The following is a 19,172-nucleotide window of genomic DNA, read 5'->3' on the forward strand; positions in this document are numbered from 1 at the left end:
CCCCCTTTTTTTTTTTTTTTGCCAAGAACACAGCCTTAATTTGGCAGCTCTTTTTGAAGTACCTCAAATAATTTGGGTTTATATTTAGAGTAAATTCTGATATGAGAATGTTAGCATAATTATTCCCTGCAAATTTTTTAAAACAGATTTGTTTACATTTGTTTAATTTACAATGTTATATTTTGATATATTTTAGTATTCAATTATTATTAAAATATTTTCATTGTCATATACATATTTATTATTTTATTTATTTTGTTATAGTTGAAACATTGTAAGCTTTATTATCTAGGCAGAATGACAGAAATGCTTTGAGGGCTTTTTAATGATTCTTTCTATTCCTCACTCTTTAAATAGGTCACTTTTATTTCTTGGAAGGGCAAAATGATGCTCTGCTTTGTGGCAACAGCTCAGATGCAGGGTAAGTGATATTTCATATTGAGTTTCAGTCCTGCTCTATCCACCTCAATAATCTGCCACCTCCCACCCACCTTGCCCCTGTTCTCTCCTCATTCAAAACTCCCCATAAATTCAACTTCACGCTGACTCTCAAAATAGCTAGGATAAGTGTAGATTCTCACTTCTTTCACACACTCATATGCAGCAATTGTTTTTCCATACTAGATAGCAGGTGATCTTCCAAATTAGCTTGATGAAAAATAGAAAAGCAGTTAATAGAAGCTTACGTTAATAGAATTTAAAAGTATGTACTTTTATAAGTGTGATATTTTATCTACTATGCTAATATGGTCTCCATGACTTAAAGGGTACAATATCTGAAGATAAAGTCATTACCTGAGGCATGGTGAGTGTATGTCCCAGATTATTTTAGCAAAGTGGTAAAGAGCATAGACTGGCAAGTTTGCATGGATTCAAACCCTGACTCTAACATATAAAGGCACTTCTCCTTGCCTTATAGTTTCCTTAGGTAATAAAGGGGTATAATAGGAGGGTGACTGCAAAGAATTAAATGGGTTAGTGAATGTACAGCTACTATCGCCCTCAATAAGAACTTTTCATGGTTCTTTCTATGGAACATGATATTGTGGACATTAGTAACTGATACCTGTAGCAAAATTCTCAGTGGTTGCAGGCTTTGTGTTTGAATCGTATGATAAACACTGCACTGCCTTTATTTTCAGATCCCAGGGATCAGTAAAACAGACTGCCTTGAATTCCTTGTCTGTACTGTACTGAATGCTATACATACAATATCCTATTCAATGCCTGTCCATTTGTAAGGCAGGTTCTGTCATTAGGCCCTTCTTACATATGAAGTGCCCAAAGCTGAGCCAGGTTAGGAAACCTGCCCCCGATCATGCAGCCCAGAAACATCAGGCACCATGAAGAGCCCAGGTCAGCTTGATCATCAAGGTCATGTGAGTCATATGACATCTTCACTAGGCAGAGCCATTTCCTCCTTTCAACCTCTCCCCACCAACCTTTTCTTCACCCCTTTTCTCACACACACATTTCTGCCTCTAGATATTTTCAGTGAGTGTTTATTTTTTCTCTGTAGACTTATTTTTCTCTTTATGTCCACAAGTCCCCAGAGATATTAATCATAACATGACTGCTTTTATAAATGGAGATGTGATAAATATAACAATGGCAATGGTGAATCACATAGGAATTCACAAATAAACTTAGCAGATTCTGTTATTATGTAAATCAGTCCAAGGGTGCTGAGTTAAGTGCTGGGTAAAGTGAGAGAAATCTGCTTTCCTTAGTGTATGAAATAGGCATTGGCATCTGTCAGTCCAGAAAGACAGCCAGCAGACTTGCAGCTACTGACTTCCTCTCTTCGCTTGAACCTAATTTCAGCCAGTGCCCGGAAGGATATATCTGTGTGAAGGCTGGTCGCAACCCCAACTATGGCTACACGAGCTTTGACACCTTTAGCTGGGCCTTCCTGTCCTTATTTCGTCTTATGACACAAGACTTCTGGGAAAACCTTTATCAACTGGTGAGAACAGAAAAAATGACTCTTCTGAGAAGCATGAAATACTGAGATCAGAACTGCTGTAGAATACTTTATTACGTAGAGTGTGAGCTCGTAACATCCCATATCATTTTTAATAAAATATCTCTTCCATTTTGTAGACACTGCGTGCTGCTGGGAAAACATACATGATCTTTTTTGTGCTGGTCATCTTCTTGGGCTCCTTCTACCTGATAAATTTGATCCTGGCTGTGGTGGCCATGGCCTATGAGGAACAGAATCAGGCCACCATGGAAGAGGCAGAGCAGAAAGAGGCTGAATTTCAGCAGATGCTTGAACAGCTAAGAAAACAACAAGAAGAAGCTCAGGTATAGTTAGCAAACATTGAGCTCTTTTGTGTTTGTTAATCTCAATTCTCTATCCCAACCAGTGAAGTCAAGTGGCATGAACTGAAGAGAAACAAAATCAGCAGTGGTTACATTGATATTTGAAACATGTCATGTGTGCTTGATAAGTGCTAGAAGCCTGTTTGGTTATTAGGAGATTATTATTTTATTTTGAAAATTACTGTCAATATTAATGACATCAAAATGTGGAGATTTATAGTTGCCTTATTGACATTTTTCTCTCCCTTGTGACCCCTCATTTGTTCAAACTCACTAAGTAATTAGACTAACATGCCTTCAATCAAAGTCTTTCCTTAAGCTTCTGAAGAGGAATTCAGTTATAGCTGCTTCTTCATTAGTGTCACTAAACATGGGAAAGGTCAGGAAACCGGAGTCAAACTGGGAAGATTATTTTCTAGAGTCTGGAAAGACAGATACCTATTTAATATTTATTTTCCATTTGAAGAGTATTTAAATGCAAGTTTGTGGACTGCATAAGGGAAACACTGCTGTGTGAACATAATAAATTGTTACATCCTCTGCCTTCTCCCCGTAAATCCTTTAATTTGTACTTGATGAAGCTTCCAAAAAAGGCAAGAATTTCCCTAATTATATTTGCTTGACTTAATGACATTAACTAATTTAATTGCCTATTTTTGGCTTTTCTTGTACCTTGGGTATAGTTCTCTTTTAACACTGAATACAGAATAAAGGTGAGATAAATAAAAACATACTGGGGTAGCAGCAACAACAATGAACATTGTATCTTTCCAGAAACTGTGCTATTGTAATTTATAAATTTATTCAGATGACGTGATCTGGGATTTCCTTGTATATAATCTGTAATATGTTTTCGTTGTGCATTTCTTAGTGCAATACTTAATTTAAGTCAAAGAGGGGATGAGTTCATTAAAATAAAACAATACAATACTTGACTGAATTAAATTCAGTGATTTAGACTGGCATTAAAAATCGTTGTCAAAGGAAAGTGTGATGGATCAGGTTAAAACAGGAAACTTTAATTCTTAAAATCGTTGCTTCTTAAGATACTATTTAAATCAGAGAAAAATATTGTTATGGCATTCACGTGTCTTGTTCATATTATTAGAGAATCAGAAAGTATAGTATGAGGTTTTCATCAGTCACATGTTTCATCTTCCACGGGTCTGTTCATTTTAATTCTTTAATTGGTTTAATGGCAATATATTATTTTCCAAAATATGTACCAGAATGATACTAAAGGTAAGTTAAACAGTAACATGGAGATATTTTCCCCAAAGTTTGTATGCAACTAACATGTACTCTGTGCCCTTCTAGGCAGCAGCTGCAGCAACATCTGCTGAATCCAGAGACTTCAGTGGAGCAGGCGGGTTAGGAGTTTTCTCAGAGAGTTCTTCAGTAGCATCCAAGTTGAGCTCCAAGAGTGAAAAAGAGCTGAAAAACAGAAGGAAGAAAAAGAAACAGAAAGAACAATCTGGAGAAGAAGAGAAGGAAGACAGAGTCTGCAAGTCTGAATCTGAAGACAGCATTAGAAGAAAAGGGTTCCGTTTTTCCTTAGAAGGAAGCAGGCTGACATATGAAAAGAGGTTTTCTTCTCCACACCAGGTGAAAATATGAGATGACATAAAGTGCATTTTCATTACAAACAATCTTGTAAAGATATGCCAGGGTTTGGCAGAGATAAAACTGCCTCCCCCCCACCCCCTTGGATGGCACAATGCTTTCAGAATGGTCATGATCCTCAAGTGTTGTGATTATGACCTCAGAGAATTTGTGAATTTTATAACTGTTGATGTAAGAAACGTTCAAACCAGCAGAGAATTTTTTTATAAGAGTTTATTTGAGCCAAACTGAGGACACATGGGGGGAAGCAGGATCTCACGTGCTCCCGAGAATAACAGTTTTGCAATTTCTCTTATGCATTTGAATTAAGGAGGGAACGTAAGGAAGATCACATGAAGGTGGGAGAAGGCAAGGTGGGGGATCAGATTATAAACTAATTAAGTTTACACTCTGTGCGATCACAATTTAGAAGGAGGGATCTGAAAGGACGATCCGGTATTGGGAAGAGGGGGCCGAAGGGAGCCATTTCAAAAGTGTGTTAACCTAAATGCACAGAAACAATGCACAGGGCTTGCTTAAGGCAAAGACACACCTTTTATCAAAGCAGTTATATGCATGGGGTGTGACTACGCACCATGACCTTCCCTGTTAGGAATTTATGACCAGATCATCCTGTGAGGTTCCTTTCCATAGAGTCCCTTTTTCTTCCACGCAAATTTTGGATCCCAGGAAAGCATTTTTAGAGCATAGATTCCACTGGGCATGAGAAGGCTTGTAGTTTTGAGGTTTCATTAAAGACTCAAACATCTTGTGACAACTTTCCACATGAGGAATTATCAGCAGATGTTTCCCATCTCTTCTTAGCTACTAGGCCTGAGCTCAATGAGACGTGGGTTTTCTGAGTGGAAGGTTCCCAGTGGTGAAGTGGGGACTCTCTCAGACTATCTGTGTAGTTGTTTCCATCCACGTGCAAACTTCATTTGAAGAGTGGATTTTTTTTTTCCAGTTACAGTTCACATACAATATTATATTAATTTCAGGTATACAACCCTGTGATTAGACATTTATATAACTTAGAAACCAATCACCTGATAAAAAATCTAGTACCCATCTGACACCATATATATTTATTGTAAAATTATTGACTATATTCTTTATTCTGAACTTTACATTCCGATAACTATTCTGTAATTACCAATCTGTACTTCTTAATCCCTTGCCCTTTTCCACCATCTTCTCAATCCCCATCCTTTCTGGCAACCGTCAAAATGTTCTCTATACCTATGAGTTTGTTTTTGTTCTGCTTTTTCATGTATTTTGTTTTTTAGATTCCACATGTCAGTGAAATAACCTGGCATTTGTCTTCCTCCTTTCTGCAAATTTTGCTCACAGATATAACATTTTTCAGTACTGTCTTCTCCATATCTCAGTCCAGGTTCTTCCAATATAGTGGCAAGATGCCTCCTGCAGCTCTACACGTATAATCAATACTAGAGGCCTGATGCACAAAATTCGTGCAAGGGGCTTGGCCCTCGCAGCCCCGGCTTTGTCCGGAAGGACGTCTGGAAGGTCATTTGGCTGTCTGGTCTAATTAGCATATTATGCTTTTATTATTATAGATTTTTATCAACCCTAATTTAAAATGCACCTCTTGTCCAACAATTATAACAGAAAGAGGTGGCTGTCAATGGACCATCTTTAATCCATTCTCTACGTCTGGGGGCACAGAATCTACCCATTGGCTATGCCTGGGTTACGGTTTTTCCTGAGGCTTATTTTCAAGGATAATCAGGATACTGACAACAGAAGAAGAAATAGATATTGGACAAGCAAAAATAAATGTTCACTACAAGAAAATTATAAAAGTACACTAGAAATAAACAGGAAGTGATTCATTGCACTCAATGCTGCTGAGCTAAAGAATCAAGGTAAACTGCACAATGGCAGAGACAATGTAGGCACTTAGAAAATTGTTAAATGACTGTGACCAGATACCTAGTAAAAACCAGGTTTTTGTAAATATGGTGCTCTTCAGCTTTCTTAAGAAGAGTAAAAATCAGGGAATGAGTCATACAGTTCTTTCAGCTTGATTTGTTTAATCTTATTCATGAAGACATTATAAAATATGCAAAGAGCAGGGAGGAAGCATCTCCTTGTGCTATAATTAAACAGACCTACTAGCATGAATTTTATTTTCCTCTGTGGTAAGAGCTGCATCAGGGTGTGGTCACTAGTGAGCCCTTATTTTTGGCTTTGAAGGGTCTAAAAGTAGGTGTGTATTTAGTTGCTTTCCATTGGATTATTAAATCAGATGAGCTTCTAGAGCAGTGGTTCTCAACCTTCTGGCCCTTTAAATACAGTTCCTCATGTTGTGACCCAACCATAAAATTATTTTCATTGCAACTTCATAACTGTAATGTTGCTACTGTTATGAATCATAATGTAAATATCTGATATGCAGGATGGTATTAGGCGACCCCTGTGAAAGGGTCGTTCGACCGCCAAAGAGGTCTCAACCCACAGGTTGAGAACCACTGTTCTAGAGAGAAGTCTAGCAAAAATTTCACTTTTGGGTGCCAATTTTGGGACTAAACAATGCTGAGGGGGTACTTGTGACTATCTTAAGGCATGGATAAAGTAAAAAAAAAAAATGGCAGAAAATGAAAAAGGAAGGAAGGGAGAAAAGGGAAAGAAAAATTAAAGAGGTGAACCTAATAGAGAGTTCCAGACCCCCAGCAATTACGGCAGGAGCCTTTGGTTCCCCCTGTCTAAGGACTTATCTGTATGTAGGTCAACAATTCTGAAACAAGGAACCCAGTCTCATATTGCTCAGATGCCAGCTTTTACTTCTGTTCATCTGTTTTCTGTCTCCCCTCTTGTTGCCCATAGTCTTTACTGAGCATCCGTGGCTCCCTTTTCTCTCCAAGACGCAACAGTAGAGCAAGCCTTTTCAGCTTCAGAGGCCGAGCAAAGGATATTGGCTCTGAGAATGACTTTGCTGATGACGAGCACAGCACGTTTGAAGACAACGACAGCAGAAGAGACTCTCTGTTTGTACCACACAGACATGGGGAGCGGCGCCATAGCAACGTCAGCCAGGCCAGCCGTGCCTCCAGGGTGCTCCCCATTCTGCCCATGAATGGGAAGATGCACAGCGCAGTTGATTGCAACGGAGTGGTCTCCCTAGTGGGGGGCCCTTCAGCTCTCACATCTCCAGCTGGACAACTCCTGCCAGAGGTGAGGCCCATGAAAACAGCATCTGTTGGGAAGGGAGTAGGCTGGAGTATTTCGATAGATAGATAGATAGATGATAGATAGATAAATAGATAGATAGATAGATAGATAGATAGATAGATAGATAGATAGATATAGATAGATATAGATATAGATATAGATATAGATATAGATATAGATATAGATATTTGATTTCAGAGAGGAAAGGAGAGGGAGAAAGCGATAGAAACATCAATGATGAGAGAGAATCATTGATTGGCTGCCTCCTTCATGCCCCACACTGGGGACTGAGCCCTGCCCAGGAATCGAACTGTGACTTCCTGATTCATAGGTTGGACTGAGCCCTGACCAGGAATCGAACTGTGACTTCCTGATTCATAGGTTGATGCTCAACCACTGAGCTACGCCAGCCAGGCCTGAGTCTGTATTTCTAAGGCCTAGGGAAAAGAGTTTCAATTAAATACCAGACATTTATAGGGATATGTTATTGACATTTCCTTTGTAAAACATAACTTTGTTATTAAATAAGATTTCATTTGCCAATATAAAATATTCTAGCAATGTCATTTGATTATATTTTATAGTTTGCTGAATTATATTAAAATCTTTGCATTATTAATTTTTACACAATTCCATTTGTTATAGTTAGACAAGCTCTTTAGGCTTGAGATCATATGGAGTGAGCTTTCAGTCACCTACGAGAGGAGCTTCTTACCTAGCATTATAGAAATAGCCATAGATCTTCTTCACTTTTCTCCTCATGGCCTCTTTCCACCACTTTCTCGGTGAGAAATGTCCAAGTATCCTGGAGTCAAGTCAAATCATGAAAAAGTAGAACTTTGTACTGAAGGAACCAGGAAGAATTCAAACTTCCCTTTAAAAATAATCATGGCTAACTATATACCAGACACTGTCCAGAACACTTCACATGTGCTAATTCCTTTAATCCTCACAAAAAGCCTTTATATAGTTACTAATATGATCCCCCATTTTACAGAGGATGAAATTGAGGCCTGTGTACAGTGGAGCTAAGATTTGAACCCAGGTATGCTGGCTACTGAACGGACTTTGTATCCATATTGAAATATTGCCTCCCATTGAAGACTTTTAACTTTCTTAAATGGAAAAGAATAGGTGGAGAAGGAAACAGTTTCATTTTAACCCAGTATCTCTCAAAATATACTTCACCCTCAGACTACTTATATCAGAATTCCTGAGATGCTTCTTAAAAATGGAGATTTCTCATTTCCGCTCCCCCCACACCTGGCAACCACCATTCTCCTCTCTGCTTCTATGAGTCTGATGGTCAAAGGGTACAGAAATTCAGTTTTGTAAGATAAATAAGTTCTGGACATCTAGTATATAGCATGGTGCCTAGAATTCCAATAGTATATTATACACTGAAATTTTGCTAAAAGTATGATCTAATGGTGTGTGTGTTTTTACCACAAAAAACAAACAAACAAAAACAGCAACAATAAAGACAGTGGGAGGAAACTTTGGAAAGTGATGGAAATGATTATGGCCTTGATGGTGGTGAGAGTTCAGGTTGTATACTATCCCTAAACTCATCAAGTTGTATACATTCAATATATACAGCTTTTTACATTTCAATTGGTCTTCAATAAAGTGGTTTAAAGAAAAAAAATGGAAATCCCTGAGTTAATCCAGACTTATTCAGACCAAAACACTGAGGAGAACAAGGTCAGGGAATCTTCTCCCTTGAAAAGCATCCCACATGGTTCTTACACATAATAAGGTATGAGTATCACTGATCTTGTTAATTGAGGCAACAAAAACAAGTGCACAGCTTTACTGCATACATGCACAGAAAGTGTCAGTCTGTCAGGACGTAGCATTTATCAGAAATGTACCATAAAACTCCTGTCCTGTCAGAAAGGATGGACTAAATCTCTGAAGGCAAATTGCGGCCAGTTTGAAACAATGCTTAGTGTGATCCCTTTTTTTTCCAGTTCCCTCATGTCCATTCTTCAATCCCACAGTCAGTCAGTGTTTGAGAGGCAAGGCACTGTGGTGCAGCCTGAGCTGAAGGTGCAGAGAGAAGAACTTGGCTTTGAGAGGCTGCAGAGAGGAAATGAGGATAGAACATAAACAGCTGCAGGCAAATGACACCCTCCAGAGCACACAATATCTTGAACTTTACACATAAATTCAACATAAACAATTTAACTTAAAGAATTCCCTCAGTAACATCATTAGAAGTGTTGGAATCCATCGTTAAAAGTTAGACAAATCTAGGATTATTGCACAATATAGTTCTGTATAGAGTAGAATGAACTATATGACCTTTATGAAACACTATTTTTCTTTAAAAATTTTGCCTTTCTCTGACCAGGTAAAATATGTTAAATTTTGAGTGGCAACGTTTTGATTTAAAGAACTTTAGTTTCAGAAAGGGGTTATTTATTTTCTCATTCATTTTTCTCCCTTTGGCTGTAAAATTAATTGTATGGTGACCTGCATGGATATTTATCACCATCATGTCAACCGTATCAATTGAGTAGAAACTTTGTTTTTGAATATATATGTATTAGACATGTGTATGTTGATAAAAAATAATGTTACTCATATCCCAATAAGGTCAAAGTAGATGAACATGACTTACATTGTTATTTTAGAAATAAGGGAAATTTTTAGAGAACTAAAAGTGATTTCTTATTTATTATTGGCATTCAGACCTGCATTTGAAATGCTTGTTTTACCCTTTTTTCTGTGATACTTAAATTCATTTTTTGGTCTTCTAAAGTAGTAATAAATTTCTGCCCATGTTGAAATTTTGGTGAGCTTATTTTGTAATAGAAAAGTACCAAATTATCATACCATTGTTAGAAATCAAAGACATTCCCCTCCCCAATTGGTGTTACTGCCTTAAACTACAGTTTCAATGCCAAGGATGTGGTGTTTTGTGGATGGAGTCTTTTTTGTAAATGTAAAAAATGTTATTGATTAGTTCTAATAGCTTTATTATTAAGGATGTTGGAAAATATTATATATAATAATAAAAGTGTGACATGCTAATTAGACTGGACATCCTTCTGGATGACCTTCTGGATGAAGCCGGGGCTGTGAGGGAAGCCCGGGTCCTGGGTGCCAGAGGGAAGCTGGTGCTGGCAGCCAGGGGGAAGGAAGGCCTACTCTTGCATGAATTTCATGCATCAGGCCTCTAGTCTGTTTATAATTAACACTAGAAGCCCAGTGCACAAAATTTGTGCACTTGGGGGGTCGCTCAGCCCAGCCTGTGACCTCTTGCAGTCTGGGAGCCTTCAGGGGACGTCCGACTGATGGCTTAGGCCCACTGTCGGACATCTTTAGAGCTGCTGCGGAGGCGGGAGAGGCTCCTGCCACTGCCGCTGCACTCACCAGCCATGAGCCCGGCTTGTGGCTGAGCGGCATTCCCCTTGTGGGAGCGCAATGACCACCAGGGGGCAGCTCCTGCATTGAGCATCTGTCCCCTGGTGGTCAGTGTGCATCATAGTGACCGGTTGTTTCACCGTTCGGTCGATTTGCATATTAGCCTTTTATTATATAGGATAAGCATTTTACAGTGGCATTCACATTTTAAGGAAACTATTATTGATACATATTAGGGAAACTTAAAAATTCTTTTTTTACATTAAATCACATGAATATATGTCTATAAAGATCTAATAACTCAATCTGAGAGTAATTCAAGAAACCATATGTTTCAGTCTGAAGTTCTAGATGGAATTAAGTACGAAAAAGGTATCTATCCAATTGTATGCATGGTTCTTCCAGCCCAAAGCTCCAAAATGGGGGAATTAGAATTGTCCATTTTGATAACAAACCCAGGCATTCCTTAAAACTGAGACTCTGATGGGCTTTCAAACACTTCCCAAGAATGGTGATTCAGCAATGTCTTAATGAGCTGTTCACATCTGAGAAAGCATGGTGAATAGTTAGTTAGGTAGCAAAAGTGATGGGAATGCTTTTAATTTTGCTGCCCTTAAGAATAATAATTTCATCTAAAATTTTATTTTTAGGGGACGACTACTGAAACAGAAATAAGGAAGAGACGGTCCAGTTCTTATCACGTTTCCATGGATTTTTTGGAAGATCCTACAGCAAGGCAAAGAGCAATGAGTTTAGCAAGTATTTTGACCAACACCATGGAAGGTATGTCAAAGGTCTTACAGCATAGCTACTTGGTGGTGCTTTGTTAATGATGAAAAAAAATAAGTCCATAAATTCCAAGAAAATTTTTTCTGACTTAATACCACATCATCATTATGTCTTTTGCTATACATATATTCCTCCATCTATTACAGATTTTTATATTTAGCCTCCAGGAAGCTACTGCAAACTCAAAGGTATACTTGGAATACTACTTTCATAGAATAAATACTGAATCATTGAAATGTGTTGTGTGCATGACACTGAAAGGAGTGTAATGATAAATGCTTATTTTTATAATGATGCTAACCCATTTCAAATGCATTAACTGCTTGAGAAACAGGTTATAAAATCCTCTGATTTAACCAGAAATGTAAATGAAAACTGTAAATCAGGGTTTGATATAAATCCCTTTGAAGTAAAGTTTTCAAATTTTTATAAATCTACTTTTGCCTCTCTCTGACCAGAGTACTATATTAGCCTTCTCTGCAGATTATGTCTGAGTAGTTAACATATTGTTTAGAAATCTGGTTCTGATGAAACCAAAGTAAAGATTTTGGGGACAACTTGATCTGTGACCAGTTCTTGGTTCTGCCTTGTATTAAGTGTGTTAGCTTATGACTCTAAACTTTAGTTTCTTCATCAATAAAATGTGGATAATGATGTTTAGGCATAAGGTTGTTATAAGGACTAAATGGGGCATCATATATGAAGCGCCTGTGTACCTGGCATGTAGAAGTCAGTCAATAAATATCATTATTATTCATTGTTTTGTTTTTGTTGTTTTTGTTCATTTACAAGTTTGTGCCTTTCTATACTGTAAGTGAACTGGAATATCTACTTCAAGTATTTGGGAAATACTCTCATATAAAATATATTCTATCCTCTTCCCTTATCTTCCTTTCCCCTTTTCTCCTTTTCTCTTTTATAATCCAACCCTTTCCACCCTCCTCAGATGTGTGTGTGTATGTGTGTGTGTGTGTGTGTGTGTGTGTGTGTGTGTGTGTGTCAAAGGAAAAAGACAGATAAAGAATGAGAGAAGAATGAGAGAGGGCGGGGAGAGAGCACAAGTTGTGCACATGACTTTATCTTTAGTTATAGTTTCACTTATTATTCAATAAGCTCTTGGAATAAGTACTTTTCAGTCTGAATGGAAAAACCCCATGATACTAACAGCAGTACCAAAAACCTAAAAGTAACAGCCAGAAGAAACTCAGAGTGCAGATGGCAATTTAGATCACAGACATGTCAGCATTACAACACCCAATTTTTCATAATGTCCTAATGCAGTATCAGAAATCTTTTCACTGATTTCTATGGAATATTAAACTCAGTCCATTCTCCCCCAACCTCACCTGCGTTAGCTTGCACTCCCTCTTCTCCCCCAGCTGCCAGTAGCTTGCTCCTCCCTGTCCCTCCAGGTAAATCTTTTGAAGATTCTCTGGTCTTCTGCTCCTTGCCATAGCAAAACCACTGAGAGGAAGCTGCCAGTGGTTCTGCTACCGATGTCAGCAGCATGTCTGCTCCCTAACGCAAGAAGCAGAGAAGGAGACAGGGTAAGTCTAAACCAACAGTCCTACTTTGCACTTCTGATAGCATTAAGTTTGAGCTAACGTAAGAAATTAGAAAACATCAACCCACCACAAGATCGAACGTGTCCACTAATTCAGATACAGGGTTCAAAATGAGTGCATCCAGATCACCCTCCATGGGAATGTGTCTCATGGGGTCACTTAGGGGGAAAGGATGTCCTGGAAATAAGTGTAACCAAGGAAGCAGGACACTGAGTGTTTGGTTTTAATATCTGCAGAGCTTTTGACTTTATGGTGTTTTCTTGTGAAAGACAATGTCTAAGTTTTATTCGTTTTTCATTGGCTGTATAGAATAAAAAGCTTACATTTTATTCAATGATTTCTAAACACCTTGAATGTGGCATTGATCCAAGCTTGTTGTTAGCAATCCTTAGCATGCCTATGTATACCAGAGCTGTCTTTTCTATATAGCCTTTTTTGTTTTTGCTCCTAATAATGGAGGAAAGGTTTCTTAGGTGGACATAATCTGTTTATTTCATGTTCTTTACTTCTAAGTCTAATTATGATTTAGTTTACTTTCCCTTTTTATGAAGCAGCTTGTTGATTGGGCTGGCAACTTTTGTTTTCCTTCTTTTGAATTACAGCCAAGTCTCCATTGTCCAGGGTAAGGAATAGCTAATTAGTTCATGAAACTATAGGAGATGAGCAAAAATGAATTGCCTTTCCACTTTTTCAAAATCCTAAGCCATATAGAAATGTCTCCTGGTCACAGCCTTGGGAGGGATAGTGGGAGGGTGAGTTAGGAGCACCTGAGGAATTGAGCAGAAGTCTCAACCGGGCTGACGATGATTCTCAGTGTGGATAACTCACACAGGAATAATGAAGAGATGGCTGTAGTTCTCTCCTGAGTGCTTTGTTGTTTCAAAATAGAAAACTCTCCCTCTTTTGGCATGAATAATTGAACAATTTTACTTTAGAACTTAACAGCTTTGCTACACTTTTTCCTGGAGTCGAGATGAATAATACCGGCTGAATTTCCACTTTTGAACTTGTCTCTGATTTATTTCTTTTTTTCTGCACTATTACTGTTTGCTTCTGTTTATCTAATAAATGACAGGTAGCATTTTAAAAAATTTGCTCTGACTTGCTCTGACTGTACACAAAGAGATTTCTTTGTTTCTCTTTTGTGATTTACTGTAAATGATAATATATTTTAATCTCCAGCATAACCATAACGTTATTTGGGAATCTTAAAAATAACTACAAAATAGTGTATAATAATTATATTTATATTTTCCTCTGATTTACAACTCAGCTATTCTTTATTGCTTACAAAATTGCATGTTAAAAGAAATATAAACAAACTGTGCACTAGAAGAATTTCAATACCCACAAAGACAGTTGAAGAATCCACTGCTAATGGAATTCTGTTAAAAAAAACAACAGGAAGTTAATTTATTTTAGGGAAGTGGTAAACTTTATAACATTGGTTAGTAGTGAATGTTTATCAGCAGGACAAAAATCATTACCTGTGGTTGTGATTGTTTATTTCATACGCTGTTTCTTCCCTTACAAAGTTTAGTTCCTAATAAACTATACCAAGTTTAGAGGGATATTCCAGTTGGCACAGTAGTAATACCGAAGTGTCTTACCAGAGTCAATGATGCCACAAATGAAAAAAGAATCTTTCTCTCTACTAAGAAGTGATGGTCTCATTTAATAGAGCAGGTAGTAGGGTATGCGACAATGATTTTGTCAGAAAACAAGTTCTGCATGCTGTTTCCACTGAAGAGTTGATTAAGAGATCATCCTACCAAAGGAAGAGAATAGATCATTTCCCACTTCTAATTTTCTAAAATTATTTTTCAATGTTTACCAAGTTTCAGTATTGTGAGTATCATCTTAAAGACCTGTGCATTTCTGAACTCTTTTTCCCATTATTTAGTTAAAGTTCTTTTTGAAAAGAAAGTACTTAAAAATAAACATATTTTAACATGAAATTTTATATCATAGGTTTGTATAATAGTTATACATTTTAACATAAAAACTATATCACAAAATTTATGAATTCTACATTTTTCCACTTTGTGAAACATGGATTTATTATATAGTGAAGATCCAGTTTCTTAGAGTTGATATTTCCTCTTCTTTCATACCCTCTAATTAAATTAAGAAAACAAATCTTGTAGAGCTTAATATATAGCCTGTATCTAATAAGCTTAATTAGAAACTTTTTTACTAAGACTGGTGATACTGACAAAACTATTTTATTGAAAGACCCACAAAACATATGTAATCCAAGAAACTGAGATTCCGCATGACTGATAAAGGTTTTACGGACATCTCTTGAGAGTAATTCTTTGATAATATATGTGTATCTTGCTCTATCTGGAACATGGATGAGTTTTCAGTATCCTTAATACAAGTCCCACCTATTAATTTCTCATAGCTTTGAAGATAATTATCAGACAGTTTAATATTACAGATAGAATCGTGGAAACTCTGCTTAGCCAAGAAGAATTTGGAAAGTTTAATAGCTTTTCTGTGCCCATGCCTTCTATGACAACTAATCCATTATAAGTGTTTTCCTGCTCCATCATCAGATTAACACATTTAACAACTTTAGATTTTTTTTTCAATATCACTTTCAATTTAAACCAAAGGCTGCTTAATAGAAAGTAAGCAGTTTTCATGAGTAGTCTAACTTTTTTCTTCCAGAACTTGAAGAATCCAGGCAGAAATGCCCACCCTGCTGGTATAAATTTGCTAACCTGTGTTTGATTTGGGATTGCTGTAAACCCTGGTTAAAAGTGAAACATCTCGTCAACCTGGTCGTGATGGACCCATTTGTTGACCTGGCCATCACCATCTGCATTGTCTTAAATACACTCTTCATGGCCATGGAGCACTACCCCATGACGGAGCAGTTCAGCAGTGTGCTGTCAGTCGGCAACCTGGTAAGGCTCACTGAAGGTACCTCTTTCAATGGACTTAATGATTGACATGCTGAATTTTACTCTCACACTTGATGAATATCAACTCTCAAATTAAATATGAATTTATTGGCTGAGTATACCTGGACAGAAAAAGTTTAGCTTCCCTTTATAAATTACAAAAATATATCACCAAATGAAGGAGTGCGAAAAATTCAAAGATTTGATGTACCATTTGATTTGGAATTAAATTTAAGTTGCTCATCTACTTATATAAAAACCATGGGTGGTGTTCATCATGACCATCAGAATCATGACCAAGTGGAAGAAAGTCAATCCTGCAGGGGTTGTCTTGGCAACGGCTGCGCCCTCCCTGAGCTGTTTCCCAGAGCTGTTTCCGGCAAGGGCGGGGTTTGAGGCAGGAACCCGCCCTCAGAGTGTGGACCCACTGAACCCTGGGTCGTTTTGCCAAGGGCTGCGCCCTCCCCAGCTATTTCCCGTGTGGCCTGAGGAAAGAACCCACCCTCAGAGCACCAGGAGCGCCCAGCAGCAGTCAGTCCTAGGTTGCTGAGGTGGAGGCCACGGCATGGTAGAACTCCGGGTCTGGCCCAACAGGGGGCATGGCTGACCTTCAAACCAGACCCTGACAGTAGAAAGGAACCCCATTCTCCTGCACCCCGGACCCTGACAGGAGGGAGGAGGGAGCCCCTTTCTTCACAGAATTGACAGGTGGCCAGTTTGCTAATTAATTCTCTTTTTAAAAAAATATATTTTATTGATTTTTTACAGAGAGGCAGGGAGAGGGATAGAGAGTTAGAAACATCGATGAGAGAGAAACATTGATCAGCTGCCTCCTGTACACTCCCCACTGGGGATGTGCCCTTGACCGGAATGGAACCTGGGACCCTTGAGTCCACAGGCCGATGCTCTATCCACTGAGCCAAACCGGTTAAGGCAATTAATTCCCTTTTAATGTGCATGAATTTCATGCACCGAGCTACTAGTTCATTAGAAAGATGATTATGAATTATGGAGGACATTGATCTATGATTTTTTAAAAATCCTGATGTATTTTTCAAGTATTTAGAATAGATTTTTAGGACATATATACTTTGCCAAACAAATTATAAAATACGCCAAGTCAAATAATTTTATCACTTATAAATACACTTGAGGGCTGGTGCATGAAATTCATGCACTGGGGGCTGGGGCGGGGTCCCTCAGACTGGCCTGCACCCTCTCACAGTCCAGGACCTTGCTCCTTACCGCCCACCTGCTTGTTGCTCCTTAGTGCTGCTCCTTAGCGCTGCCATGAGCCCGGCTTCTGGCTGAGCAGCACTCCCCCTGTGGGAGTGCACTGACCACCAGGGGGCAGCTCCTGCATTGAGTGTCTTCCCCCTTGTGGTCAGTGAGCTTCATAGTCACCTGTCATTCTGCCCTTCCATCGATTTGCATAGTAGGCTTTTATTATATAGGATTAAGGTGGATTCTTTGTGGTAGGAAACATCATATAGTGGTTATTATTACAATTTAAATTTCTTCTATAAAATTAGGAATTTATAAATGATGATTTTTGCATATATTTTTACTCTGGCTACATGATAGAGTGATAGAAATGAAAGTTAGGTGGTCTTTACAGACAAACAAAAGGAATAAATTTATACAAAAAATATAAGAGGCTTATTAAGTTCTCGTGCAGATAAACAGGTTGTATACAGATATTAAATAATATATTCTAAAGTATAGTGTACAATGTTTTTAGGATATGAAGTAACCACTGTGTTTTTTATTATAGTCCAGACTGGTCTTCACTGATCCAATGATAAAGTTAATATATGCTGACCACTTGTATTATTAGGCACTATGCTAAATGGTTTACATAAAACCCTTCTCTCTAGGTTCCCACAAATTTAGTCCTAAGGTAGATACTGTGATTGTCTGCATTTTACCACTTGGGAAACTGTACCCATGAGAAACTGACATAGTGGTGGAAGGTGTGAACACTGTATCACAGACTGTGAAAGCTATTTCAGAGAATATTGTAAGCTATCGCCAACAATCACAGACCTTTAGAGGAGGGAAGGACAATAACATTACCTCTTGCAAATTGTCATCTACATAGGAATCTCTTCAACATTATCTCTAAACTATGAGCAAGAGATGAAAGAAAGCTTTGTGGAGGTGGGTATTTAGAAGCAACCCAAGTGGGCTTAAGCAAAAATAAAGAGACTCCATTAACTCAAGTAAGTAAAATCCATTTGGGCATAGATCCATATTTTAACCTGGTTAGATTCAAGTTCTCAGTCAATGTTATTGGGAGTCAGCTTCCTGCCCTAATTCTTCCCAGTATGTTTTGTTCATCTATGACTGGGTATTCTATTGATGGCAATGTTCTACACAACCTTTATCCTACCAACATAGGTCCTATTAGTACTTCCTAGCTAATTACTTTAACAAAAGCCTAAGAGTTGGTTATCATTGCCTGGGTTGGAGTTACATGACCATTTCTAAGCCAGTGGTGACTCTGATTCTAGGGTTAGCATGCCTATTTGGTAAAACAACAACCCTGTCTTATCACTGAAGACAGAGTAAATAAAAAGAATTATGAAGAAAAAAAGTAGGTCTGTTATTACCAGAAGAAGAGAAAGTAGTTGCTAGGAAGACATAGTAACAAATGGACAATTCATAGGTGGGACTAGTCTTATGTGTTAAAGAAGGTAAATTTGTATTTGAGGTGAATCATGGAGTAGTGAAATATAGAGAGACAAGATACACATTCGCCTCAAGTTCATATGGAATATAACCCAGGGTAAGCTATATTTTAAGTAATAAGACAAGCCTTTTTGAACTTAAAAAAGATAGAAATCATATAAAGTACATTTTCTGACAAAAACAGAATGAAATCAGAAATCAGTAACAGAAATAAATTTGGAAAATTTACAAATATGTGGAAATTGAAAAACATACTCCTAAGTAACCAGTGGTTGAAAGAAGAAAAAAAGGGTATGTGTGTGGGTGATAAGAATAGATTATGGATTGTGGTGATGGATATTCAGAAACAATCCATAATCTATCCTTACCCTTTAAGAAACTAAAAAAAGAAGCAGAAACTAAACCCCATGCTAGCAGAAGAAAAGAAATAATAAAGAGTGAAAATGAATGAAATAGAGAATAGGAAAACTAGAAAAAATCAAGAAACTCAAAAGTTGATTCTTTGAAAAGATTGACAGAAATGACAAGTCTTTAACTAGACATCTACACTAATAAAAGAGAAACATGGTAATTAGTGTACGACCGCTACCCTTCCCATTGGCTAATCAGCATATCCTTATGCAAATTAACTGTCAGCCAAGATGGCGGCCGGCAGCCATGCACTGAAGCGAACAGGGAGGCTTGCTTGCTCCAGTGACTGCGGACTCCAACGTTCCCC

At 37.9% G+C, this 19,172-nt stretch overlaps 1 protein-coding gene across 6 annotated transcripts in view; it reads left to right on the forward strand.

The window, feature by feature from the left end:
• The window catches only part of LOC102243307 (sodium channel protein type 2 subunit alpha), a 127,061-nt gene that overhangs the window by 44,995 nt on the left and 62,894 nt on the right, over positions 1–19,172 (forward strand). For all 6 annotated transcript variants that reach the window (XM_014545362.1, XM_014545376.1, XM_005857522.2 and 3 more), the window contains exons 8-14: positions 358–421; positions 1,825–1,966; positions 2,104–2,310; positions 3,646–3,933; positions 6,781–7,128; positions 11,148–11,280; positions 15,528–15,766. In XM_014545362.1, the coding sequence (XP_014400848.1) occupies positions 358–421; positions 1,825–1,966; positions 2,104–2,310; positions 3,646–3,933; positions 6,781–7,128; positions 11,148–11,280; positions 15,528–15,766 (1,421 nt within the window). The remainder of the gene's footprint in view (positions 1–357; positions 422–1,824; positions 1,967–2,103; positions 2,311–3,645; positions 3,934–6,780; positions 7,129–11,147; positions 11,281–15,527; positions 15,767–19,172) is intronic.

Source organism: Myotis brandtii, unplaced genomic scaffold (genome assembly GCF_000412655.1).
Source record: "Myotis brandtii unplaced genomic scaffold, ASM41265v1 scaffold112, whole genome shotgun sequence".
NCBI lineage: Eukaryota > Metazoa > Chordata > Mammalia > Chiroptera > Vespertilionidae > Myotis > Myotis brandtii.